We start from the raw sequence: 26,426 nt of genomic DNA on the forward strand, positions 1-26,426 counted from the left end.
GACAAGCAAGCCAGCACCTTTGTTAATTTGTGTTGTTACCACGTCATAGTGGAAGAATGAACTGCAAAAATGGGCTTCTGTGTCCATTCTGCGGCCCTGGCTTTTGAGGCAGAGGTACACTGAGGATCCCACCTAAGCAACGAGGAAGCCCTGCTAGGAGAGATGGTGAGACCACACTGTTTTTTGGCCAACAGCTTGTTAGACCTACGGATGGATTAACTTGTGTATGGAGGAAAGAGCAGAATCAGAGACTGGCTTCAGTTGGGTACAAAAGAGGTAAACAAGCTTTTTATTGTGATTAGCTTCTCTTTAGCAGTTTGTGGAGGAGTAACATGAAGTGGGAGATTACAGAGCATTAGGTCCTCTGGAATGTAAAAAAGGATAAAATCTGGGCAAGCCTTCCCAGCTCTCAACAGCCAAAGGCAACAGCTTTCTTCTAGACCAGGGCTCCCCAGGACATCCGAAGGCTCTCAGTGCTGCACCCTGTGTCATTTTTAATCCAGTTAATTTGGTCTTACAATGGCCTAATACACATCAGAGACTAAAAGGTGTCACGGTAGCAGTGTAGATGGTGCCTGTACTGACAGTCGCTTCTGTAGGAGATGGCTGCGTGCCCGGGGTAAAACAAGCAAACAATCAGAAAATACACGCAGGGCACTTCTCTCCCACTCCACAAATCTCCAGTCATTAGGGGGAACTGCTTGTCTCTGGGCTCCTCTAGTTAACTCATCTGCAATCTGAATCACTCATAAAATCATAAGAAAATCTAAATAAATCAGCATCAGAAAACTTGCCACAGGCATTCGTTCCTGCAAGGACGTGACCACTTTAACACTTGTCAGGGTCAGAGCACACAGCTGAGGAAATAGCCCTGGACAACTCTGCATCCCCAGGAGTATAAAACCAGAAGACACACAGAGCTGCCCAGCAGGCAGTAGGAACAGGAGCAATGGTAGCATTACTTAACTGTGTGCAATTTCTCTCCCTCTCCTGATTTAAATTACACTGCCAGAAGAGACTGACAGTGTCTGGAATCAAATTGCTGAGAAAAGTGCCTCTTCAGAGGTAGAAGAAAGAAAAAAAACACCCAAATAACTTGAGTGGAAATGGTCTTGCAAAATGCCTATTGTGATCTGGGACAGCAGGATCTGGGACTGAGGAGTTTTCATTAGGCTAATGCTCATTTAATTATGCCGGGCCAACCCCCTAATAACATGTTGTGAAATGGGGATTTGCACCACCGACATTTCTACAGTGCACACATCAATCTGGGTCTCTGCCTAAGACTTAGGCAGAGAAAGCACCATCAAACAAGAGTCTCTGATCTGTTCCTTCACTTTTCCAGGTCACCGTGGACTCTGGGGACCATCTTCAGGATGATGGGCTTCTTCGGTTGCATGAAACCTTTTGTGTCCAAAACCAGGGGGATCTTGAGGAAAAAAGAAGAAAACCGAAAGAGCCATGTAAGGTGGAGAAAAGGACAGTCATGACACTGAGAGATCCCCTACAGCCCCCACACATCTCAGCCACCCCTTTTTCAGTGCATTTCCTGACTTTACAGATGTGCTTATAGGACTATCACTAGTGCTCATGTAAAACAGATGTGAGCTGGAGCTCAGTAGCCCTCAGCCCTTGATGAATTGGTCAGCGAATGCTGGCGTCCACATGGACAGTAAGAGGCACTCAGTACGCTGCTCGATGGGCTGCACACAGAGGGAAAAACAGCCAAAATCCATCCAGGGAGCAGCAGCTGAGGAGGGGCACACGGTGCCATTTTGTTTAATGCTGAAACGTGTCAGCACTAAGGGGAGCTAGACTATAATGGGAGTTAGAGGAACAATAAGTTATCTGGGAAATGAAGAAACAGAGAGCTGCTTGAGCTGAGTACCAAAGAAAAAGCGTCCTCGTGCAGAAAAGCACCAGGCTCATTTGGGGTGGAAATTTCAATAAAAAGAATGTTTACAGCTAGTGGTGGAGGGAGTCACCTTGTGGGGCAGTCAGAAGTGCTTCACCAAGCCTCCTCCACCGCCGCAATGCTGCTTATGTCCCAGCTCTCCTCCTCCCCAGCAGGACAAGGGCAGTACACCCCAGCCTGACAAGATGAGCTAAAAGCCCCAATAAGCTTTGCTTCAGGAAATTTCAGCAACGTGGCTCTGAGCCCAACGTGCCATCAGTGGAGGAGTGAGAGGAGGTTGCAGCTCCCATGTCAGTATTCCAAAGGGATGTTCTGGGGTGAATTTTTCTCTTCCCCTCTGATCCAATACACACGACATCTTCTGAAGGAAAAAAGGGCTGAAAGAGACCCATAAACCTATGGGCACCAATAATACAATACATATTTAACTTGTCTCCCTTTAATTAAAGGCAGTTATAAAAAGAATCAATTTTATGGATTGCAGAGGACTAGAAAAATGTCATTAGACTTGGGGGAGGGTTGATAGGTCACCGCATTGTTAATGGACTATTACAGTCTTTCACCTCCGGGTTACTAGTTGAGTCACAATCTGAATCTGCAGAGATTCCAGCTGAGTGCTTGTGCCAAGTAATAACTCTGTGAGCATTTTTGTTTTATACAACAAATGTCCTTTGAATGCACTTGCTGCCCCCTCCACTCTGATCTCCTAAGCTTGTCTCATGAACAAAATGTATTAATGGCAGAGCCTTTTGCAGCAGCCCGGACAGCAAAGCCGGGTTGGGGCTGGATACTGAGTGTCTACAGCCGAGAGTAACAGCAGATGCTACCTGCCTCTGAGTCATGGGGAGTTGCCCTGTTTTCAGGATATGCTGTGATGGTTGCTGGAAAATTACATCAGGCATTTCCTTTATGTCAAACAGCCCCATCCTGCAGGGCCTGTCCCATCAGCACTGCGTACAGCAACTGTGGGAGCCCACGCAAAACCAAAAAAGGGTGGGAAAGATGGAGGGAGCCTGCTCCCTGATTCTCCTCTGCCTCCCAGGACCTCCATAGCCTCAAAGAGGGGAGAGCCACCAATTCAAATTTATCTCAGACTGCACTTGGCTGAAAATTGTTACGCTTTAGAGGTCGCCTGGTGGCCCGTAAGAAATGAATTCTGCTGTTTCAGGGTCTCAAAGCGAATGGCCATGCTTGTGTGGCAAAGCACAGCCTTGGAGCAGGAGATATTCACTCTCTGGAGCAGGGTCTGCCTGAGCTGGGTCAAAGCAGAGTGGCAGGGAACAGTGGGTGCTGAACACCCTGCAGCTAGCTGCACCCCAGGTGAAGCAGAGCACTCCAGGGACTTCAGCCTGCTATATTCATTCCACCAACATCAATTCTACTTCTGTAGAGGCTTAAAAAATGTATCAGTAACTTGTGTTGAACCATTTAAAATAACTGAGAACATTTAAATACGGTTATTCCCACATGCCTCTCTAATCCACAGTGAAATCTTCCTCCCTGGTCTCTGTGTGAAGCAGTAAAAACCCAAGTTTGTAAGAAGACAAGGTTCAGTGGTCGTGAATCTATCAGTCGATGAACTCCTCAGGGATGAGGGATTTAATGTTCAAGTGGGACAGTTCCCTATTTGTCCTGAGATGCAGGCAAAAGACAGCACACAGGACCACCCCAGTGGGGCCAGAGAGCAGGAAATGACACACATCATCCCAAATCCTCACCGGAGTGTCTTTGCAGGGTCTGAACGAGAAGTTTTGCAGAAGGACAACCACAGCCATTTTCACCACGAGGAGAGCAAACCTCATTCCGATGCAGTTCCTGGGGCCGGCCCCAAACGGCAGGAAGATGTAGGGGTCGATGGATTCTCTGCTTTCTTTACTGAACCTGATTACAGAAAAATATGTAAGGTTAGAAAGTGCTTCTGTTCTAGGTGTGTCAGCTTTCAGATCTGAAGAGATGAGGGCTCTGGGAAGGCAAAGGCTTTTTGTGTTTCCGTGCATATTAGAAGAAACCAGCTAAGTCCCTTATTTTTGTCTCAATAGATGCATTATGCCTCTGCTTTTATCCTGCTGTTTGGAGTTGGCTGTGCATCTCTGGGTGTGTCAGGTGAACAGGGAAGACCTGAAATATGCTAACGATTTCATAACTACTCTTTTCTCAGAACTCCCTCTAAGCTCAAAAACTGAACCCAGATTTCAAACCCTAAAACACACAGGTCTACAGCTTCACATCTTCCCTTTAGTTCAAAGGCCTGAGCGAGCACAAAGACGTTCTCCCCCTGCGTGACTAAAAGGAGGGTTGCTTTTTGAGACACACCAGCCATTCCTCTCCTCATCATGAAAAACAGGGAAGAACAATCAGCTTCACAGAGGAATTTTCCACTGAGCATTTTCAGCAATGCTTTTCAGTGATCAGTTAGTTTTCATGTCAGGAAGCTTTTCATTCCCAGTGCATGAGGTCTGGGTAGAAACCTTAACCACATTAAGCCAGCAGCAAAGTATCTCGCTGCTAAGACACCAGCACAACCCAAAGATGAACTTCCAGCGAGGCAAGTGATCCCTAAAGAGTTCCAGTTCCTGTCCATCTACCCTTCCCCGTTTGTCACCTGTTGTAAGGACCAAGCTGCTGGAGTAACTGAGGTGCAACATGCCCCTTGTTAGATGCTCCCACTGGGGTGGTTCCCTCTGTAGCCAGCACGAGGTACGTGGGCCACAAGGGTCTGTGCTGATTTCAGCAGCACACATTCCACTTTGCTTTCTGCTTTATGTCGCTGCCACGCTGTGTCCCACAAGGGACCACATCTCCACACCGGGGTTAGCTTCCAGAGGCATTTGAGCTCATGGTGCAAGGGCACAGATCTGGGCCTGCTCTCCCTGGGCCAACGCCTTCTTGGCCACCTGAAGGTGAGCAAGCCCAGTGTCTCCCAGGCATGCCACAGGCCTTTACCTCATGTCCCAGAAGTTGGCAGAGCCTCCAAAGCAAGGATTGTTTCATAACTAGAGTTGAAAAATTAAGTTTTATTTCCTACCTGTCTTTGCCCTTCCACTGCTGATTTGCACGGCACCATGCCAGTCACCCAATGGCTCTCGTTTTAATATCTGGCCATAAACCCCTCAGTGTTACAGCTGCTGGGAGCTGCTCTCACTGTCGCTTCCTTCAATGCAGTTAATTAAATTCCATGCACAGTTTATGGATGTAGATCATAAAACTCCCCTCACGGTAATGCTGGGACTAGATGTCAGACAATGATAAATGCCTAATTTAAATGTTATAATCATGCATTCCCCACTTTCACTGCCATTTCCCCTCCCAGGAGCCAGGTCAAATGTGCAGCTATTTCTTGCACCAGGCCCTCACCTCTCAGGCCTGAACTCCTCTGGCTCAGGCCAGTATGCTGGGTCGCGGTGCATCACGTATGCTGGGATCATGACCACCATGTCCTTTGGAATAGTCACGCCGTTGAGCTCCACCGTCTTCTTGCAGACCCGCTCAATCCGCCCCCCAGGGGGAAAGAGCCGGAGGGATTCGTTCACCACCATGTCGAGGTACTCCATCTGCATGATGGTGTTGTATGTGGGAGCAGCCTGGGGATGGCAGGGGAAACAAAAGTCTTAGGACAGTTATGAACACAAGACCTCAAACCCCACCCCAACACCAGAAACCAGAAAAGGGGAAACCTCAGCTTCAGCATCCGTTCCATTCTGTGTTGCTTCCAGCCTGGTTTGTGGTTCAGCATCCACAAAAAATAGGTGAGAATGAGCCCAGAGTTTCCCCATCCTCTTTACCTTGTTGGGCAGGTTTGCATCAATCTCATCCTGGAGTTGCTGCTGCACATCAGGGTGTGTGGCCAGGTTATAGGAGATGTAGCTGAGGGTGGAACTGGTGGTTTCATAACCAGCAAAGACAAAGACAAGAGCCTGGGCCAGAATCTCATCATCACTTAATGCTGAAAAGAGGCACAAAAAACAAGTGTAAGAAGCTGAAACCTACAGCACAAGTGTGATTAACCCTCAGAAATCCAGGATCCCACTTGTCAGTCCAGGTAATGCTATCAATAGCTACTTAACACCTGGTGAAGGAAATGTCCAGCTGACTTAGACTGGTAGCCTCTGGCACAGAGCAGGGTGGGTCTGGCACTGGTGTGAAGCCAGAAAAACCACTGTCAAGATCAGCAGTGTTACTTTGCTGTCTTTAAGAGCAGAATTGCACCAGTGAAGATATGCAGAGCGTGAGCCTGATTTAGAAAATCTGTTATCTTCTGGAACTGTGCTCTCTGAGAAAAAAAAAAAAAAAGAAAAAATGGGTATGTGCCAGGAAAAATTGGAGGTGAGGAGATGTCCAGCAACTGCTGTAAGCTCTGAGGTTAGCCACATGCTGCTGAGGGATTAGTAGCCCTGAGCGTAGTTTGGCAGTGGTAATGAAGACAATACAGGATTCTGGTATTGCAGCAGCGTCCCAGTGCTGCCAGGATGCAGCCTGCAGTGCAGGGTGGCACACAAATTCCCTGTCTGTGCATATCAGAAGTTAACAAGCTTCCTGCCTTGATAGAAGCTGATGGTCTGGGCTATGCCTTGGCTGACCCTTTATTTTCTGAATCTAACAGTTAACCTAGGATGAACAACAGAGATGAGCTTGTCGATGAGCAAGGTACGTGCAGCATATGTGCTTTGTGTGCTTTATGAAATACAGCCAACACCACTGGCCTTCAGAGAAGACAAAATAAGAAACAAAGAGGCAAGGAGATATTCACTCTGTTTGCTTTTTGTTGGATAAATGGCCCTCAGGACTTACCCTAGGAAATGGGATATAATAAAATACAGCTGATATGTGATAAGCATCATTACGGCCCTGCTACTGAGACCTTGAAACTCCCGTAGAATAAATGACTACAATCCTCTCCTACTTCCATTCTTTAACCACATGAGGAACCACCTGCTCTCTGCTGAGGGCAGGACAGCTCTCAGGACGTACTTTTGTACGAGTCATTCTCCTCAGCAGACTTGGAGCTGTTCTGTGAGCTCTGAGAGTCCACCATCAGCTGCAGGAAATCAACCCGGTCCTGGGGAGAGACGGAGGCAGTCAGAGCAGAGGTGAGTGGGCAGGGAGCAAACCTTGTCCAGCACGAGCTCCTTGTGGAGATGCCCACTTAACTCACAGCCCCCCAGCTTCAGAGCACGTTGGGGTTCAGACCGGAGACCCCCTATGAACACATACATTTTCCGTGTGGAAGCCCAGGCAGGGGGTGTTTCTGGCCCTCACACATTCGATGAGCAGGGAGCTATCATGGAGAGTAGTAGATGGATACCCCACAGCTGCTGAAGGCACGACAAGGGCCCTCCTGCACTCAGAAGGGCTGTGCTATGGACAGAAAACGCCCTCTGGGCAGGACTCACCACGTGGTAGCCATTGTCCCGTTCCTTCTTCATCTTCATGAAGTTGCCATTGAAGAAATCCATGACTTTTGAGGGTAACAGAGTCACTTTCATCTTTTCCAGTACTGGGACAATGAAGGGGAACAACACTAAAAGGAGAGAAGTGAACAACATATTATAGCTCAAGGAGGCCCAAGACACATAAAACTGTCATGAAGCATAGAAAGAAGTGGGGTGAGTCTGAGTCCTGACCCAACAAACTGCCCAAACTGCCTCATTGACTTCAGATCTTTTTTCTTAAAAATAAAATAAAATTAACAGGCCTCAGCTGACATGCAATAGCACTTGAGAATCTCCTGGCTTTCTACTATGATATGTCCTCAGTTCTGCAACGAGTGCAGCTCTTGGTGATACACAACAACAGCTCTCCACTGCAGAAAGGATCTCTGCTTGTAAGAAGGTGGAGCAAAGACCCACACAAAGACCCACACAGTACATATCTTGACTGTGATTTCCCAGGGGAAATATTTCTACAGTCCTGCTAGGGTGAATGTAATCCTGCAAAGTGCACCTCTCAGATGTCAAAGAGGACTCTGAGATACTGAGGGAGCTAGAAGGAAATGCAGGTGGTCACCGCACGTGGCCGACGCAGGGCTGTATGAAATGAGGTGTGTCATACCTAATAGTAGGAACACGGGGTTTAGAAAACTGAATTTGAGAAATTTCTTTATGTTGGTGACAAAGGGGTCATTGGGGTTGTTCATGGAGTCAATATCCACACTGAAAGAAGTGCTGACCACTACGTCCATGCTGTAGGCTCCAAAAATGCTGAGTAGAGAAGAAAAAAAGAGTGAATGGGATGAGCACAACTAGAGCAGTGAATAATAACCAGTTTAGGAGCAATCCTTGAGAGAGGGAAGCTCTTCTACATTTTAATCTGTAAAAGAGACTGTAAAAATGGCATGTAAAAATACCACATCTGTGACTTGCAGGGCTTCTGGAATGGGCCCAACTGCTGCCTTGAAATGTATCCCCAATAAAATGAGATGGGGAACCCAGCACAGTTACCCAGGCCGAGCCAAGCAGGGCACAGCAGGCCCACTGCAGAGGAGCACAGCTGAGAAGGGCTCTGTGCTGCAGCATGGAAATTACAGAATCACAGAATTGTAAGGCTTGGAAGGGACCTTCAGAGATCACTGGGTCCAACCCTGAAATGTCTCTCCAGAACAGCTCCTTCCCCACACCGAATACATACTCTTTCCTGTCAGCCTCACAGAGTTACTCACTCCTTCACGGTCACGAACTCATCATTAGCCACTTTCTTCTCAATGTTTTTCACTAATTTTTCACCATAGAGCTTAATGATAGGGAACATCTGAAATGCAAACCAAAGCAGAATGCACTGAGACTCTTTCACCTTCTCCAAGCAAGGCTGGGCAGCTCCATGCTGCCGTCTGCCACAGGCCACGGTGAGCGAGTCTTTGGCTTCTGGGGGAAGGGGACAGGTCCCAGCACTCCTCCGGCTTTTGGTGCAAAATACCAGCAGCCTCTGCTTTACCTCCTTCAGCTTCCCACTGGTGAAGGTCGGAGACAGCACCGTGCGGATCCTTTTCCACTTCTCGTCTTCAGCCACGTTGAGGGCTGACTCCAGGATTCCATTCAGACGGAAGTTCTGCACGAGGAGAATTTCACAGCGAAAGGGACGTGGTTATACAGGGCAATGGGTGAAGGTTTCTGCCTCCCGTTGACATTACAGCAATGCAAAGATGCAAACAAATGAACAAAAAAAAAAGGAACAAAAAAAAAAAAAAAAAACAACCAACCATGGAGTGTTGACTTGGCCCCTGAAGTCATAGCAGCTCTACCTCAAACAGCAAACAACAGAAATGGAAACAGCAGTACAAGAGGCAGAAACAGCTCAGCTCTAGCGTACATCCAGGCTGATGCCCCAGCCAGAATGGCCTCTCCACCTCCCTGGCAGAGTTTTGTTGTCAGTACTGTCAATAAGATGGGGCACAACAGAGAGCAAATACTTGCTGAAGAGCTCAGAGAGACTCGGAAGCAGAGAAGGAGAACAGAAACCAAGAAGAAACCTTCCTTTCTTGCTGCATTCACTTCCCACCAGAGAGGAAAACACAGGACAAGATACCCACCCGGCGGTTGGTAAAATTGGTATAGCACTCCTTCACCAGGATGGTTTTGATGAGGACGGGGTCAAGAATAGCCAGCACAGGCTGCCTGCCGTCAAAAATCCTAAGCCAAGAGAAAGCCATGGTCAGTCCATTGCTCATGGGCAGCTGGAGTGAGAGCAGGCTGCTTTGCCCGGGGACAGAGCGCTGCGCAACGAGCGCTGCAGCCCGCGGGGTTTGGGCCAGCTGAGTCCCCTCTGACAAAGCTGCTAAAGGGATGGGGTTGAAACGGGTTTATTAGGCAGTAAAACAGGAGAGAGGGGAAAAAAGTACAGTGCCAAACACAGACAGCATGAGCACTTCTAGCCATCATCTGTGCTATTAGAGAAGGATTTCCAAAGCAGTGTGTGTTCAGATAAAAGGCAGCTTTGGCTGCGACACTGATCCCCGCATTTGGGCTGTCTGAGCTGTGTTTTGGTAACTGGTGGCTGCAGTCAATAAGCCCATACTGAATGGCCACCTGTGGGGTAAAGAGATTTCCCTGCATGGACTACAAGGCAATGAGAGGGGAAAAAATAAGTCTCATCTGCCTCTTCTGTTTTCCGGTCACCAGAGGCAGGAAAACTTAAAAGCCAAAGGGCAGGAGCCTTGGGCCACAGCTGAGGGAAGCTGCCGTCTTCAAGAGGCTTGAGAACATTTAATCTTTCCAAAAACACGCTCTGTTTCATGAAGCTCCTACGATCTTTGTGCACCAGTTGTGCTTTGGTCTGCGAGGTTCCCAGGAGAAGCACGATAAGAGCCCCAATCCTGCCCGCACAGAGCCAGTGCTGGGCAGGGAGCGGGAGGAAGGTTTAAAGGTGGCTCGTGCCCCGGCTCTGGGAGAAGCAGGGAGCAAGATGAAACACACCACGGCAGCCTGCAGCTCGCTTTCTGCTCCAGACAGACACAACAGCGGCTTCAAAGGCTTGAGGCTCAGTTTGACACCAGCAGTGGTGTTTTCTGGGCAGGCTGCATGGTTGGGAAATGATTGTTGCCTTCCCTCGCTAATGCGGCTGGAGCTAAGAGATAAAGGCACGGCCGTGCTGATGTGATGGGTGCTGGAGGATGGGGGAACTGCCTGTCCCTGAGGTCACTAACACCACTGTTTAGCTTTGAATGCTCCCAAAGTAGGCAAAAAAAAAAAAATAAAGACCCCCCGGCTGGCTGCCATCATCCCATCCCAGCAAGAGATAAGTCCTGGAGACTTTCCCAATGGTGAACCTCTTTTTTTCCCCCATGTCCCAAGCCATCACTGTTGGAATGACAGTGCAGGGCCATGGTGGCAATCCACTCTTTCCCATTCTATTTTGGGGCAGAGAAGCACCCCAAACAGAGAAGTTTGTTCTGCAGAACGAAACTCACCCCCAGATTTTACCGTATTTTTCAAAGCACATCTGATCAAAGTTTAGGAGTCCCTGCAAAAGAAGAAAGGAGATATGAACAGTTTGCAAGTGAAGAGTGATCAAAGCAGGTCCCAGCCTGCAGCTGGGAGCATCCCACGGACCCATCCTCAGAGGCAGAGGCTGGCGGGTGCACGGCAGCCCTTAAGAGCCATGCAGACACTGAGGGGACATTTGCGCCGGAGGTAAAAAGAGAGCAGAGAAAGAAAACTGCACTTTCAACTTCCACCAGCCAACCAGAGCTAAAAATATAATGAAGACAAGGTACGACAGGGTACACAGCTCTAGTGTGAGCAGAGTTAGCAGGCAGAACTAGATCCCAGCGTGTCCTTTCATCTTCAGCTCAACAGGTTAGAGCTGCTACTGCCTCGTCCTCCTGAGACCTTCCACAGTAGTTACTGAACCAGAGTGATGAGGGCTCTTCTGTTTTCCTTTGTTCCCATTAAGGTTTTAACTGATGTTACATGTAAGGATGAAACTTTTGGGACACATAACACTCACCATGCATCAACTAAACCATTAGTAAGAGACCATGTGTCATGCTGTAAACTCAGCAAACACAAGTTAAAACTCCCCGTCCATTGAAGCTGAAGCTAATACGTTTCATCCTGCGTTTGCGGGCAGTTTTCTGGGACCAGCTGATACCCAGTTACTTGGTAAGGTTTGCTAACTTGGTCATACTTGTTTTATTTGGAAATCTATTCATCTGGCTTAGTTTTGGGATGGTGCAACAGACGGCAGGACAGGGCACTGCTGGGGTCTGACCCAAAGCACAAAGAAGTACACAATTCTCAGAAATCGGCAGCTTTAGGTATCTCCTCAATATTTTTTTTTCCTGTTTCCAACAGTTCTTCAGCTGCTGGGGAGTGGGAGAAAAATCTAGAAATCTAAAGGGGAGCTAGTAGCTTAAATTATGAGGTGAATGAAAAACACAACATTCCTCATTCAGGTCAGCAAGAACCTTAAATTAATTTTTATGTTCTCTGCGTATCCACAGAGCTTCCTACCTGGAATCATCATTGCCATTATCAGGGAATCAAGAACAGGCAAAGAGGTGCCCAAAGAATGGAAAAAACCAGTGCCACCTACAAGTAAGCCCCCAAGGCAGATCTGGAGCAGCACCTGCCCATACTCACGTGCCGGTACTCCATGAATGTTCCCAAAAACGGCAGAGGCCGGGGCCCGGGAATGCCCAGCTTCTTGAAGGTCTGGTAGGGCCATATCCCATAGCTGCCGAGCAAAGCCAGTGTGTGAGATGCATTCACATAACAAGAAGAGAATTCTCTACACGTTAAGCACAGCGAGCAGCTTACATAGCTGCTTCTTGCCACACAGCAAAAGCTGAAATTATGGACAAGCAGTGGCAGACCTGCTGAGGCTGCTCTCCTGCAAGAAATCCAAGACCATTTGGAGTACATCTCTGTACAAGACAAGGGCTGATGGCAGCTGCAGCCCAGCCTAGGCAAACCTGGACATCTCAGACCTTTGCTCAGGGGCTGCATCTCGTTGCCCAGGTCAGACAATGGTGACTCAGGAGACCGAAGGGAGCCTCAGTGGGACCAAGTTCCCAAGCTGAGACCTGCCTTTGGCTTTGCAAAGACCTGCTGTGAAGCCCAGGTGGAAGAGCCAGGGCAGCACAGCAGCCAAGCGGGGGCATAAATTAAAAAAGCCAAATTAAGTTCTTGCCTGCATAGCTCCCTATAGTTCCCGTGAGTGCTGTAAGCAAAAGGGCAATTTTGCCAGCATAACTATTTAAGCAGGGGCTTCTGCTGGCAGAAGCAGGGCAGACTTTACCCAGTGCCTACTCACTCCCAGCTTGCACAGCCCAGCCCTTTGCAACCAGGCAGTTTGCTGCAGCAAAAACTGAATTACTCCTCCCTTTGGCTCTGTGTGGCAAAGCAAAAACAACAAACAAAAGAAAACAAAACAAAAACCACAGAAGTTCCTTTTAATCCTTCCAATCGTTTCTTGCTGACAGGGAGACAGGCAGTGCTCTCTGACTTCCTTCAGCAAAGATTTCCTTTGTCCCACCCACCCCCTTTATCAGCCCCCATCTCAGCCTTGCAGGTAGCATGGAAAGACTCAGGATTGTTTATTTTAACAGTAATTAATGCACCAGGGCACTTCCTACTGAGTGTGATGCCCCTGTGAGCCCCGGCTGCCCACGCACAGGGACTTCTCCTCCCCAGGCACCCGTCGGGACCAGCCTCTACTCACAGGACCAGGAGGCTAAGGAAAATGATGAGGAGTGTCCAAGTGGCTAGGGAGAAGTCTGGCAGGAGATTCATCGTGCCTCCCAGCCTGAGAGCACTTGTCTCCTGCACCGCCCAGGCCTGGGTTTATGAGGGTTGGGGCTGACCTTCAGCTGCAGCCGCGCTCAGATGACGCGGAAGGAGGAGTTGTGCTGCCTCGGTTGCTCAGACTTTAACCCTTGGGCAGATTTGTTGTCCCTGGATGGTACCAATACCATGCCTGGCCCTGAAGGTTTTGTGACATGAAACTGCTGAAGGTGCAATTTTCAGCAGGGGAAAAGGTAGCGAAGGGTGAAGACATCCATAAAACACCTTCCTGGGAGCGGCAAGGCTCCGGCAGGGCATAGGGAGCTGCCCGCTGCTCTCGCTGCAGCCACCTGCTACCGGCCGTGCTCTCCGTAGCCCCGCTCAGCCCAGCTGTGCTTTCACCACGTCCATTGCTTTTATCGAGGGGTGTGATCGGGAGGGGCTAGGCAATGCTAGGAACGGCCAGGTTCCTAGACAGATTGCGTGGGGCCGTGCCCCTGGGCCAACAGCATTTTTTGCCTCTGCACTAATGTTTGCAAAACAGGTCCAGGCTCACCTCCAGGCCTGTACTGAAGAGCCAAGAGGCAGCACTGACACTTGTCCTAGGACAACATCTCAGACGTGCCCAGCTTTGCATGGCTATGATGTGCTTGGTGATTTATGTAATCAGTGACAGATGGGAATCAATTAAGCAGTTTATAGGGGCACGTGCCTGAGTTTTGCTCCCCAGCTTGCACTGAGCAGCCAAAACCCCGTCAGCATGGGGCTGCAACCACCTGGTGACAGGAACCTTACTTCCCTTTTGCTGGGCTCTTACAAAGCACCTGGACCTGAGGAGGCCATGCCTGGGCACTTATCCTTTATCTTTACATCCAAAGGCCAGTTCTCCCCACATGGGTGATGCTGGGGACCACCAGCAGGATGTCAGGGGCTGCAGTTAGAGGTGCTCGGGGGCAGACGTGTCCCTGCGAGGGCTGCAGGCGCGGGTTAGCTGCCTTGCTTCCCTCACACAAAGCCTTTGATTTTCCAATTACCTCTGCTAATAACTGGTGTGATATCTCAGCGGGAGGTGGGTTTGTGGTTTGGTATTTTCTCCTCTCAGACAGAAACTGAGGCAAAGCCTCAGCAGAGAGAGAGGCTAGCCCCCCTTCTCGCTCCCTCAGAAAGTAAATAAACTGTGCAGCAGCTTCACACACTAGGAAATCACTCCTTTCATCCCAGATGGGTCTGGTGGGAGCAATTTACTCATCTGTAGGTGACTGACAGTCTAACAGACCAGCCAGGAGTAGGAGCAAACAAGACTCAGAGCCCAACAAACCCACGGTGCCGCCGAGCTGGGGCTGGCAGGGGAGAGTGGCACCATCCTGACCACACGAGGAACACATCCCCTCCCAGCAGCAACCTCCCCACAACCTCACAGTGATGAAGGAACCACATACAGGAGGGGAAAACACGCTGCTGTGGCTCTGGAGATGTTCCTGCAGCTGGGCAGTGGAGGGTCACAGCTGAAAGCCACATCCACTGGGCTCTGCACCTGGCTGCTGAACCTTTACAAAGTCTTTACTTACCCAATTTTTCAATACATATATATTTTTTTGCTCGTCTCCTGGAGCACTGTTGTCTCTCTGGCTTGACAGTCTTTGAGAAAAATCGCAGTCAATAAAAGTCGTATCTCCTCTGAGAAGATGCCCTTCATGGGCTGCTCAGCCCCTGACCACCCACGTGCTGCTGTCTGACAGGAGAAGAATCAGAAGGAGAAGGGGGGAATTTATCCTATCTTACTAAATTAGGTATTCCCCCCCCAAATTGCCACCACCAGTCAGAGCTGCAGATCCTGAACACACCACATAATTTTATATGAAATGAGGGTATTAAAGCAATCCTGCTATACTTAGACAGCCCTTTGAACCAGACGCGATGGGGGAGCGTGTCCTTACTGAGGCTCTTTCTGTAATGAGAATATCACTGAAATGGCACCCAGGAGGGAAGAAGCGGAGCGGAAGGCTCTCCGCAGGATGGTTCTGGAAACATCTGAGGGCTCGGAGGGCACCCGGCGAGTGCCTGCACACAGGCACGGTCCAGAGTCCTGCGGTACCAACCGGGCCGTGCTGGGTGCTTCCCACCTCAGGTGTGCAGTGAACAGGTTAAAACAAATGAAAAATAACTGCGCCGAGCTGATGTCAACTCTCCTAATTTTGACTGATTCACAAAATTGTCCATTTTTTCCCCCCTCTCCCAGCTCAGCTAATAGTTTCCTTAATAGGCAATATCTCTGCGAGAGCTGTTAACCCCAGCAGTAAGAGTCACGCTGGTGGCCAGCAGCTTCTCGGTGCACGGGGTCACAGAAAACACATGAGACAGGGATGGTTTGCAGCCACAGCCACATTCCCAGGGTTAACGGCGTGCGACCACAGAGGAACCAGCGCGGTCCAAGCAGAGCCTCTTCCTCCAGGTCACGAGCAGCTGTGGCCTCAGCTCCCCTGACATCACCCTCATGCTGATACCAACACAGTGCTGCTGCTTCTCCCGTTAATAAGAAAGCCCAAGGGCTCTTGAGAAGCCTGTGGGAGCCCTGGCTGTGTGCAGGGGGCTGTAAAAGCTGTGCTGTTGTACCTCAGGGCGACCAGGGGGAGCTCAGTGTGACCCTGCTCCCCCGGGGCAGGGCAGCAAGGAAGGTGTGTGGTAATTCACAAGCTGCTGGTCACCACGCTTAACACAAACAGAAGGTGATTTGGGTGGTGATAGCTGGCTGCAGTCACCGGTATTGTCACAGCTGCAAAAATGGGCCTGTCACAGGAATGGCAATTCATCTTGGAGCATCAGGGAACTGATGACTGAATTGATGGGGCATGGAAGATGCAGAACTTCAGAGGAACAGGGCTGACAAATGAAAATGCCCTTCTGCCTGTAAAAACTCCTGGAGAGGCAGAGGTTTGAAAACCACACAGTCTTTCCCTGAGGAAAGGTGATGTTACCACCACCCGGCTGGCAAAAACGGGACCGAGAAACACAAAGGGGAGAGCAGTCCTGCATGGACACAGACCACTGGGCTGATGACCACCCCAAGCAGTATCATAGACCCCCAAGGTTTACATTTCTTCCACAAGCTAGGGGAAAAAACAAAAACCAAACCAAAACAAAAAAAAACCATACTGTAACACAGGACGGACTTCTAATAGACAAAGTATCTGCGTTGACAAACAAACTGCCCTTCACTGACTGTCGCACATTTAACAACTCTCTTCTTATGTTCCTCTCATCTCACTGCAGTCTTCTGCCTGAAGTCAAATTTCTGATCGGCCGTGCTCTCACACGAGCCTCCAGAAAGGCCTCAATGGGCAAGCACCACACACACAACTCTACTCCTGTAACACCTCTGAAGGCTTCCGAAGCGTCAGCAGCTGAAACCCATCTCCCTTTCACTCCTCTATAATTTCCTAGCAAAGACAGAAAATTACAACCCACAGCCAGCGCTCCACGTAAAGCCAATTACAAGAAGCGCGGGGGTGGCAGTGCTCTCTGACACCAGCTCCGCCAAGGACGGTCCATCCTTCGCACGTCTCGCCTGGTGCGATGGAAGAGCTCGTCTCTGCACTGCAGCCTCCCTTAACGAAGTACCCGGCACTCAACACAAAGCTATCTGAGGGTGAAGGGACAACACCACATTCACAATGACCTCAATTTGTGCCAAGCCGCTTCAAAATCATGAGTCCAGACAGAAAACAAACAAATAAATAAATGAATCATGGCACGGCCCTAACGACACCATCTCAAAACACGCAATACCCAGCCTTTTCCACTATGGTCCCCTTAGCCCAAACCCACCCCATATCATGGGACACGTTAGGGACATGTGGTGATTGCAGAGCCAGGGTGTGTGCCCAGCCAGACCCGGCTCTCAGCAGGGCATCAAGGCCCACGAGCGGAGTTAGGCCCACAGCTCCCGGGCCGTGGTGGCTCTTCCTGGAGCACACCATGACTGCAGCGCAGGCAGCATGTGCGTGACAGGGCTGCTTGGCCCACAATTCATTCAGTGCCAGCAGCTCCTTATCAGCGAGTGTTGGATGCGAGCCATATCCAAGAAGGCCGGGCACGATCCCTCCTGAGAAACCCAGCAGGCTAGGCTGGAGAATCCTCGCTCACCACCAGCTGGAGGGTTTCTGCCGTGACTAAAAGCAGGCACTGTGCTGGCTGGGCTAAGCCTGACCTGCTCAGTGAAACACAGACATCTTCTTCTCATGTCCTTTGTTTCTTCTGTGGTGGGGATCAGTGGAAGCACCTTCATCAGTCGGCCTGGAAGGATTTTGCCAGATGGAGGACTGTAAAGCTGAATCCTTCTTTTCCCGGTCCCTTCCATGGTAGGTGGTTAAATGTTTCCTAATTTCTATCAAGGTTGCATGAGGTTGTATCCCAGAGGATAAGGTCTCCCAGACGATTAAGTCACAGTGCCACAAATCAGTCTGGAAATTTGCCCTGCTTCAACCCATATTTTCCATAGTTCAGCTTCTCTGATTACTCTTAATTGCCTGTCTCCTCCCCGGCCCCTACCTCCAGGGTGTTTGTACCAATCAGATGTGCTTGTATGTACACAAGAAAGAACCCAAGATTTTAAAAAAAAAAAAAAAAGTTTGCATTTACCAGTTGAGTCTTGTACTGTTGGAATTAATCTCTAATTAGGTCAGTCATGTTCCCCTGGTATGGTATGAGTGATAGCACTGGAAAACAAAGACAATTTATTGAGACCCAAAAATAACTCATCCTGCTGTTTTGTAAGAAAGATGGGTTTTCTTTGCCCTGTGCTGAGGACACTTGCAACTGAGGCCACTCGGGCATGCAAACTGCGGCTTGGTCCCATAGGCAAAGCTGGCCTGTGCCTCAATTTCCTCCTGTTAAACAAAGAATATTAATCCTTTCCAGTTTGACAGGGTTGTGGTGAGGTCACCTGCGTTTGTAAGGCTTTTTATCACTCTTGGCACGAGGCCCCGGGCTATATTACGCATGCTTTTTTTTTTTTTTTCAGGACCGCCTTTCAGCCTTATCTGCACGTTCTGTTTAGTGCACAAAGTACAAGCATTGGCACGGTCTCATATTATCAAGGACTGGGGTGAAGAATAGCAGAGCCATTGGTGCAGCTACTGCACGGCTGCTTTCCTCGAGTGTATATCACAAGGCCCATGGCCACGAACAGTGACCTCAGCCTGCAGAAGTTGCACAACGTGGAAAAGTCTCCTCTAATAACATCACGGGCGTTGGTTGCTTCCTCCTCTGACACATTGTTTTCGCTGTAAGGCACAGATAATTTGCAGCTTTTTTTTTCCATATATAGGTGCAGATTCTCCAATTTTGCAAATGACTTCATCGCTGTCAGCACTGTTGGCAGCTGAGACATTTGCGTGCCTAAACGCTACAGGATGACTTCACGCATTGGACTCACCTGACTTAATATCACCCTGCCTATCTAACAAACAGCGATGCACATGCCGATTGCCTACTTAACAGAGGTCTCTACAGGCCTGGGAAGTCAGCACCAAAACTTCAGCAACCACATTGCCTGGGCTCAGAGAGATGTGCCCTGCATTTCCAAGGAAATGGCACATCAAAGCAAAAGGACTCCTTTTCTTGGGACATGGTGGAAGCGCAAGAAAAATGAACAAAAGCACGTGTTCAGATAAAGTTTCTTTTGACATTGTGGGAACTGTGGGTTCAAAATGAAAACAATTAACAAAGCAAGATGAGGAGAAAAATACAAAAACAAGAGGCAGGCTTCAAAAATTAAAAGGAGCAAGGGGAAAAATAAATAACCCCAGAGCAAAATGGCAGGGGTAAGAAGAGGAAACAAATGAGACAAATAGCAGGAAAAGGGCCAGTAATGAAAGCCCAGATTACTTGATTCACTCAAGCCATTGCTTTTGCTGTTCAGGGCAGGGCGGGAAGCCAATCTGTTTTCTCTGGTATTGTTTAGGCTACAAATACCATGGCAGATTTCCCATCCACTCCAGTGTTTATGGCCATGGTCCACTCCTAACCACGAAAACATGTGCAGAGGAAACGTGTCCCAAGAAGAGCAAGGGCTGGAAGCGGGAGGATGATACACTTCGGAGCTGAATGACCTCAAAAAAGCACTTCTGCGTTTTTCTGGCAATTTTGTAGAATAATGTCTCGTTCACGAAATTCTACAGTGCAAGGATTTTCATCTTCAAAATGGGTACATTGATACCTCTGGGTTATTACAAGCTACCAGCCACAGAGGGCTGCCTGTATTTATACAACACTGCATTGTTTATAATATCCCTTTCAGAAGCAGGAAAATAAGAGTTCTTTCCTTAGCAGTTTGACTCCCTCCCCATCTCCCACTTGGAAAATATTGATTTCCCACCATCGCCTCTCCCAGCAGAGCTGCAGCCAACCTGGCTGCATTTGGTTTACGTCTCTAGGTCAGATCCTCAGCTGGTGTAAAACCACAATTACTCCTCCTGAATAGCAGCTGCACGGATTTACACCGGTTGGGATCTGGCCCAGCCTCACCAACATCAGCACACTTGTGGGACCTGAATAATGGCTGCTACAGTGCTGCAGGGGATGACAAATATTTGCAAAGGGACAAAATCATACAAACTGGTGGCCTCGTGGGTTTCAGCTCTCGTGTACTAAAGATCTGGGGGAAGTTTATCACCATCAAACACCACAAATTTCAGGCTGATCAAATTTTGGGTGTAAACTATTTGAGAGTGCCATTTTAGCTGAAAAGCAGCAGGGGATTATAAGATTTTATAGTCCAGAACTAACAGCGTGGAATTTCAGCCCGTGTTACATTTTCACTGTCCTGAGCTGTTAAATCGTGAGCGCGCTGGCAAGGCACCAAGACATTTCTGCAAGCCAAAAATAACAGAAGAAGCTTGAACCCCCCCCCCCCCACCTCCCCACCAATAAAAGTACCAAGGACACACACATTCAAAAAGGGTTCTTTTAATTAGAAGCAATTTTGCAAAAGAAGAAGTAACTTTCTCATATAAAATAGTGGAGTGGTGAAGGTGAGGCTAACGAGAGGTGTGAAACAAAAATCCAGGGCAAATCCCCAAGGAGACACTGAAGTAAAAGCAACGGCCCGATAACTGTAGTACGCTAAAGGATAACTCTGAAACAGCTGTGTAAGGTGTTCCTACCCCTAAACTGACAGCAGATACCAAATCAGAGGACGGACTCCATCCAAAGAGCAGCAAAGCAACTGGCTGCCAAGCCATCCTAGCACCGTGTTCTTGCACCTTTCTGCTACTCGAGAGCTGCTGCAACATCCCCACAGGTCATGCCACTGCCCCCGAGCTCAGCGTTACCAACCGGGGAGTGCTATATGTCCTATGGGACACCACCAGCAGAAAAGTGGCACTTCCAGACATAGAGAATCGGACATACGCAGGAGAACACTTTGACATAAAGCTCTGCAGCCCCATTCCAGTCTCTATATCTAGTGATTCAAGCCCCAAGAAAGTGCACAGTGATCAAACAGTAATCAACCGAAATAATGAATTTCGTGTCAAGTCTTGAGGCTCTGAGGCCTTTTAAAATGGGCAGGTGGCAGCTCTGAGAAGACAAAAACTCTGAGTCAGTGCCCAAATCTCAAACCACAAAGGTACCTCGCCCCTTGTTCAAACCCGTCCCACCTGTCCCGTGTGACACTTGTGTGCTTATCAGTGCTGGCTCTACGACAGTGGGTGGCAAGCTTTGCACCTCCACAAAGCGCACGCCAACTTTATTTGTCTTGGAGGGCTGGGGTTGAGATGTGAAGGAGAAGAAGAGGAGTGTAGAAATATGAAGAAATTAAGGGACTTGTCAGGTGAAGCCGCTTAAGGCCCATACCCAGCCCAACCTGTTCAGTCTCGGGGTTAACGTGCTCCTAATTGAAGGGTGGCTTTCTGTAAGAAGGAGGTTTCAATGGATTCTGTACAACCACATTGTCATGCATGTGGCTTCTGTGTACACTCAACAGCAACAAACCTCTCCCCACGTGACCTCTAGTAACACCAGGATGTTGTACGGACTCCACACACGCTGGCAAAAACCTATAAAAACGACCTAAGAAATGTGATTGAACTAGCAGGAACTCCAGGTTGAATGAAACTCTTTACAGTACAACCCGCCTGTCTAGCAACTGTTCTATGACAGCTTTTCCTCTCCAAATATAATCCCTCATTGCATGTGCCCTTTTGGCTACTATTGATAAAGGAAATTGACAAAGATTGGGGGTTTGGGGATTGGGTTCTCTTCTGTCTCAGGTTTCTAGGGCTGCTGATTTCTAATAGCCCTGCCAAAAATTCTTTCTTTTTAATAATTTCCTGAAAAATTCTTTCTCTAAAAAGATTTTTTTCTGAAATAGGTTGCCTTGTTTAGTCTGAAAATAGCAAGTGGGAGAAGATAGCAGTGCTCTGTATGTATAAACAGCTCTCTCTCCTCCCTTTTTGGAGAGCAGATTGGATAATGTTTGGATGACTCAATGGATTTCTTGAGGGAAGCAATGACAAGGATAATAAATGTAACCCCACCTCACGACAGACATGGATACTTATTCTAAAAAATTGCTAAAGCAGCTTCTGGCAGAGACCTGGGTATAAGCAGAAGAAATGAGATCTTGGCCCATCTGCAAAGCATCACTGGTTTTAGCACTCCAAAAGAGGAGGAAAAAAAATATCCTTCTGGGTAACAGACTTTTTTTTTCTCCAGTAATACCAACTGCCTCCAAACTGGGGTCACTGGCCACAGTGTGATTCCTTTAGTACATGCTGCTGAACTTTGCCTTGCGTGTTGCCCCTACTCCCTGCTTTCCTCACAAAGCAGTTTCCAGCTGGTGACTCCCAGGGTGGGGAAAGAGAGGCTGTCACTGCTGGAAGTAAGAGAGTGCCCCCTCCTGTCCCTTCCCACCACTGCCGCTTGCACCCCAGCAGCACCTCAGGGCACTGAGATGGGAATGGAAAATATCCCACCTGAGGGAGCAGGCTCTGGATGGGGACACTCCACGGGTGAGACGGAGCTTTGGAGGACAAAAGGCTCCATTGGCAGTGGGTTGGAACAACACCAGGGGCTGTGGGAGGCTCCTTCGCTCAACATGCACTTTTGCGCATGGTTTGTAATAGCGCCGAGCCGATGCTCAGTCCCGCGGGGAGGGCTGCGAGCATCGCTGAGTGATGGCTGGTGTCAGCTCAGCCCTGGGAGGGGGGCGAAGGCTTGGGCACTCTTTTCCTGCAGGGAATGGGATATTTCCATGGCTATTGCATGAAAAATGAGCTCCTGTTAAACTGTTCCCTAAAATGTCTCCCTTGGTCATTTCATAACACTGTTTTTATTTTTTAATAACAGTCACCCAGAGACCTGAGAAACAAGGCAAAGTAAATAAATAAATACAGATAAAATATCCTACAAAGAGTTTTCCACAGAAGCCTTCATTTTTCAAGACTGTTCTAAACAGAAAGAAGGAAACAGAAGTAGATTTGATGGGTGAAGTTATTGTAACATGACAGCTAATGTTTAAAAGTTATATTTCAAAGCTGTAATTCCCAAAGATTACAGCTATGAAAGAGAGCTTTCTTGCTAACTGATGGAGTGTTTCCTTCTAGATAGAACAATTTACCTGATATTAGAGGTAAATAAAACCTACCTATTCATCATATTTTGCAAGTGTAGCATATGAATAGGAAGGCACAGGCATCATGCATGTAGCTATACACGTCCTGGGCAGAACATATATCCTCCTCTCATCTTAGGAGTGAGCAGGGCAGTGTATGTCCATGACAGGTGAATGCCTAAGTAAAATAAACCCATATGTAAGAAAAGCCAACTCCTAAACAAAACAAAACCAGGAGTGATAATAGCCTGGAATGGAACAGAAATGGCTTTGTTCAGATCAACAGGTCCTAAAGGAATCCAATCTAACCTTTTCATTTGGTGGCAGTCAGAAGAAAAGGGCCATACAGCCATGTCAGCAGGCCCACAGCAAGCACAAGCACTTTAGTTGCAGATGGCACTGAAAAAAAAGGGATAGTTTATTCTCCTCACTTTGTACAGACTGTACTGCTCCCCATGTCTTCCTTCAGTCAAACTGCGGCCACAAAGTCCTTTTTCTTTATTCCCCGTGGTTTCCTTGCCCTTTTGCTCAATGTGATATCAGAACAGTCCTAGGGAGTAACTTCACCTTATATCAATTCAGATCTGACAATATTCAGGAGGTATGGAGCTAATCACACAACGCTATCCTTTGGAGCAATGTCTTCAATATTTGATCTGCTTTATTCTAAACTAGATCTTTAGGTCCCTTAGTGATCCTTGAAAGGTTCCTCCCATGGCACTACCTCTGTTGGAGTTAAGCCCCGTTAAAATTCCAACATCAACTGCACTGTTATGTCCCATGTATATATAACAAGAAGTTCAAAATACATAATCTGATGCAGAAAATAACAGGGAAGAAAGAAAACAAAACAAAGTCACACAGATAATTTTGCCTAAGAAACAAACAAACAAAAAATAATCAGACTGTGAACAATTTTTTGTTCAGTTCAGTAATTAAAGCAAAGTCCATATGGCTTAAGAGAACAGTCAAAGTGCACAGAAGGCAGCAGGTTTTTTTTTTTGTTTTGTTTTGTTTTGCATTCCTCTTCACATCATCCTCTTTAGAGCCTCTTCTCCATCCCACACACATCCTACAGAGCAGAGAAGGGGGCGCCTCACAAGGATTTGGCTCAAGCTTGTACCTTTGCAAGTCCCTTGCTATCTAATGAGCTGTGGATAATTATCCCAAACTCAAAAGCACTTAAGCACACCCACTGGAGTTTTCGGTTCTGAACCTTTGTCTTTCTGGAGCCTGTGGAAAAGAACAGCAATCCAGTGCCAATGCTATCCAGAACCTGTATGCACCAAGGGCAGCAGTGCTCAGAGGCAGTGCCAGAGAGTAAAGGCAGTTCTGAATTGGTTTGCCCTGTCCGAGAGGCACTGAAAGGTGACAGCAAGGCTGAGCTTGCCCTTGGACCTCCCCTGTCTAGGTTAGGTGCCACCAGGCTACTTCTAACCAGCCCCCAAGGGCAAGGACAGGCAGCCGCTGTAATCAGCATTAGGTTGGTTTCAGCAGCCTGCCTTGAAGACACCGCCAGGCAGTGCCACAGCTGTCCCTCAGCCCTGCAGAGAGGACGGGGACAATTTGCAATAGGAGCAGTGCCCACACATGTCCCGATGCGATGTTAGCAAGCAGCGGGATGCCAACTTTCCTGGCTGAACTGCATCTACCTGGGAGGAAATGCCAGATGCTGGAGTGGCAAGGACGTGCCTCTTTCCAAATTTACCTTTCAAACTCTTGCAGTAAAAAGCGTAGTGATCCAGGACTGCTGCTAGGTCCAAGGGCTGGACTCAATTTCTTTAAACCCCTGACAATTTTCATGTGAACAAAGAACTTGCTGCTAAACATGGCAGACTCAGGAAAAGGACAGAAAACAAAAAGAAAGCTGTACAAAAGGATGGAAAATAAACAAAAAATCTCCCTCTTCTTTCCAAAGCCTGTAGCTTCAAGTGCACAAAGCAGGCTGTAAATGTGCACAAGGTAATTCATGACCCCAATGCTTGAAAAAAACGTGTTAGCTTTATTTGGAGACACTTTGTTGCTTTTCCTAGATAAGAAGCTGAAGAATCAATAAAAGGCACCTGTGGACACCAAAACTCACCCAAGCCGCGTGACGTGGCTTCAAAAATCAAACAAACCTAACTACCGTGTACCATTTTTACAGATCAGCAAGCAGCACTGCAGAGTCTGGGCAAGAAAGGATGCTCAATTTCTATTGACAGGGCAGGATAACTTTCATGATCAAAAACCTCATCAATTAGTAGACTCTTTAGCTTGTCCCCGCAATCTTAATTGAAAGATTCCTCTGGCTTGCTGGGTTGTGTCCTTTGACTTTTAAAAAATGAACAATTCAAATGGCACATGCAGTCCACAAGGGAGGATTAGAGCCCCACCAAAAATAAATCGACCTTGCATCTGAATTCTTCCCACTTGCTTCACCCACTGCTGCCCACAGTGCTCTTTTGAGCCACCTACTCTTCTAAAGGCCCTGGAGTTGGAATATTTAAAGATTGCAGCAGGCCCCATTTGAACAAGAAAGGAAAGCAGGTCAGCAATTCAGCATACGGACACCAGTAGTGAGCCTAGAGCAGACACAGTGACACATCTGAGCCTAAGTGAATCAGCCAGTGCTCCTAATGTGAGGAGCAGCAATGGGGAGAGGAGAGAGGAGGGGTCTGCTTTTCACGTGAAAGTCTGTCCCTTCTCTGTTTTCCTACTTGACCCTGATGGTAGGGAAAAATTGAAAAGAAAAATAAAGAGAGTAAAGCAAAAGGAGCCTGGGAGGTTTTATGTTCTCTCTTCAAATCACATCACAAAGTCACTCATTGCATCTAGGGAATTCACCTCCTTGTTTGGACGTGGGATAGGAGGAGGGCAGAGAAAGAAAGAGGGAAGAGAAGGGCACGGGAGCTGCTTCCTGAAGCAGTGTTACAAAAAAGTGGTTAAAAAACCCCTACTATTCACAAGTGGTTAAAATCATCACTTTGCAGAATTCCTTTTTTTTTTTCCGTTTTTTTTTTTTTTTTTAAACAAAGGTTCGGCTAGTTCAGCTCCATACTTTTAGAGTTGATTGTCTTCGGGAAAAAGGAAAACCAAAACCAAAACAGCCTCATTCGTGTTCCCATCTGCTCTACCCTGATAGAGAAGTTATCACCCCCAGAGTTCACCGCCCCGGCCACGTGCGCACGGTCACTGCGACGGGGCGCCCCGCGTGCTGCCGGCGGCTCGCCTGGGCTCTTCCCTCCCAGCCCGTGTCACACAAAGGAGGAGAACCCTGTCACTGGAGTCCGGGAGCCGGGCGCAGGCTGTCCCGTTGGGGTGTACACCCCTCCTGAGCTCTGTGTCGTGATGACAGTCTGGAAATAGGGTTCTGTCTCGCTGGCTGCACACTCCTCGTATCTGTAGGACGCCGGGTGTTTCACCCCTTTCTGCTGCCGCTTCCAGGAGTTGTAGTACGTGGGGTCGCTCATGTAATGGTTCACAAAGGAATGCTTGGGCAGCTCGTCTTCGTAATCCGAGTCAGTGGCCTGGAGCATCAGGGAAAAAAAATCAGCCATTAGCATCTGTGATTTAGCTTGCTCCACTCTAATAGAAATTAGAGACAAGTTTAATATCAGCAGCTGACAAAAGCTGTAATTTTAGGGTAAGGTGGGTTGTAATCCAAGTGTAATACACGCTGGACTGTAGGAAACAACTGCTC

At 48.1% G+C, this 26,426-nt stretch overlaps 2 protein-coding genes across 13 annotated transcripts in view; both read right to left on the reverse strand.

Annotated features, from left to right (window-relative positions):
* Nucleotides 1-256: 256 nt before the first annotated feature.
* Nucleotides 257-13,228, reverse strand: LOC310882249 (cytochrome P450 3A8-like). Of its 3 annotated transcripts, none has more exons than XM_083800729.1 (13): nucleotides 13,070-13,228; nucleotides 11,989-12,082; nucleotides 10,815-10,867; nucleotides 9,438-9,537; nucleotides 8,843-8,956; nucleotides 8,571-8,659; nucleotides 7,964-8,112; nucleotides 7,306-7,433; nucleotides 6,884-6,971; nucleotides 5,698-5,858; nucleotides 5,270-5,496; nucleotides 3,634-3,796; nucleotides 257-1,429 (listed from the first exon to the last, which is right to left on the reverse strand). In XM_083800729.1, the coding sequence occupies exons 1-13, from the start codon at nucleotides 13,138-13,140 to the stop codon at nucleotides 1,334-1,336; spliced, it is 1,533 nt and encodes a 510-aa protein (XP_083656855.1). In that variant the 5' UTR covers nucleotides 13,141-13,228; the 3' UTR covers nucleotides 257-1,333. The 3 variants fall into 3 exon arrangements, with proteins under 3 accessions (XP_083656855.1, XP_083656857.1, XP_083656856.1); XM_083800731.1 differs by lacking the exon at nucleotides 13,070-13,228 and adding an exon at nucleotides 12,662-12,873; XM_083800730.1 differs by lacking the exon at nucleotides 13,070-13,228 and adding an exon at nucleotides 12,539-12,873.
* A 6,853-nt stretch (nucleotides 13,229-20,081) lies between these two features.
* Nucleotides 20,082-26,426, reverse strand: part of SDK1 (sidekick cell adhesion molecule 1) — a 395,409-nt gene continuing 389,064 nt past the window's right edge. For all 10 annotated transcript variants that reach the window (XM_083799697.1, XM_083799700.1, XM_083799699.1 and 7 more), the window contains one exon: nucleotides 20,082-26,253. In XM_083799697.1, the coding sequence (XP_083655823.1) occupies nucleotides 25,981-26,253 (273 nt within the window). In that variant the 3' untranslated portion in view covers nucleotides 20,082-25,980. The remainder of the gene's footprint in view (nucleotides 26,254-26,426) is intronic.

Source organism: Anser anser (assembly GCF_964211835.1).
Source record: "Anser anser genome assembly, chromosome: 15".
Classification (NCBI taxonomy): Eukaryota; Metazoa; Chordata; class Aves; order Anseriformes; family Anatidae; genus Anser; species Anser anser.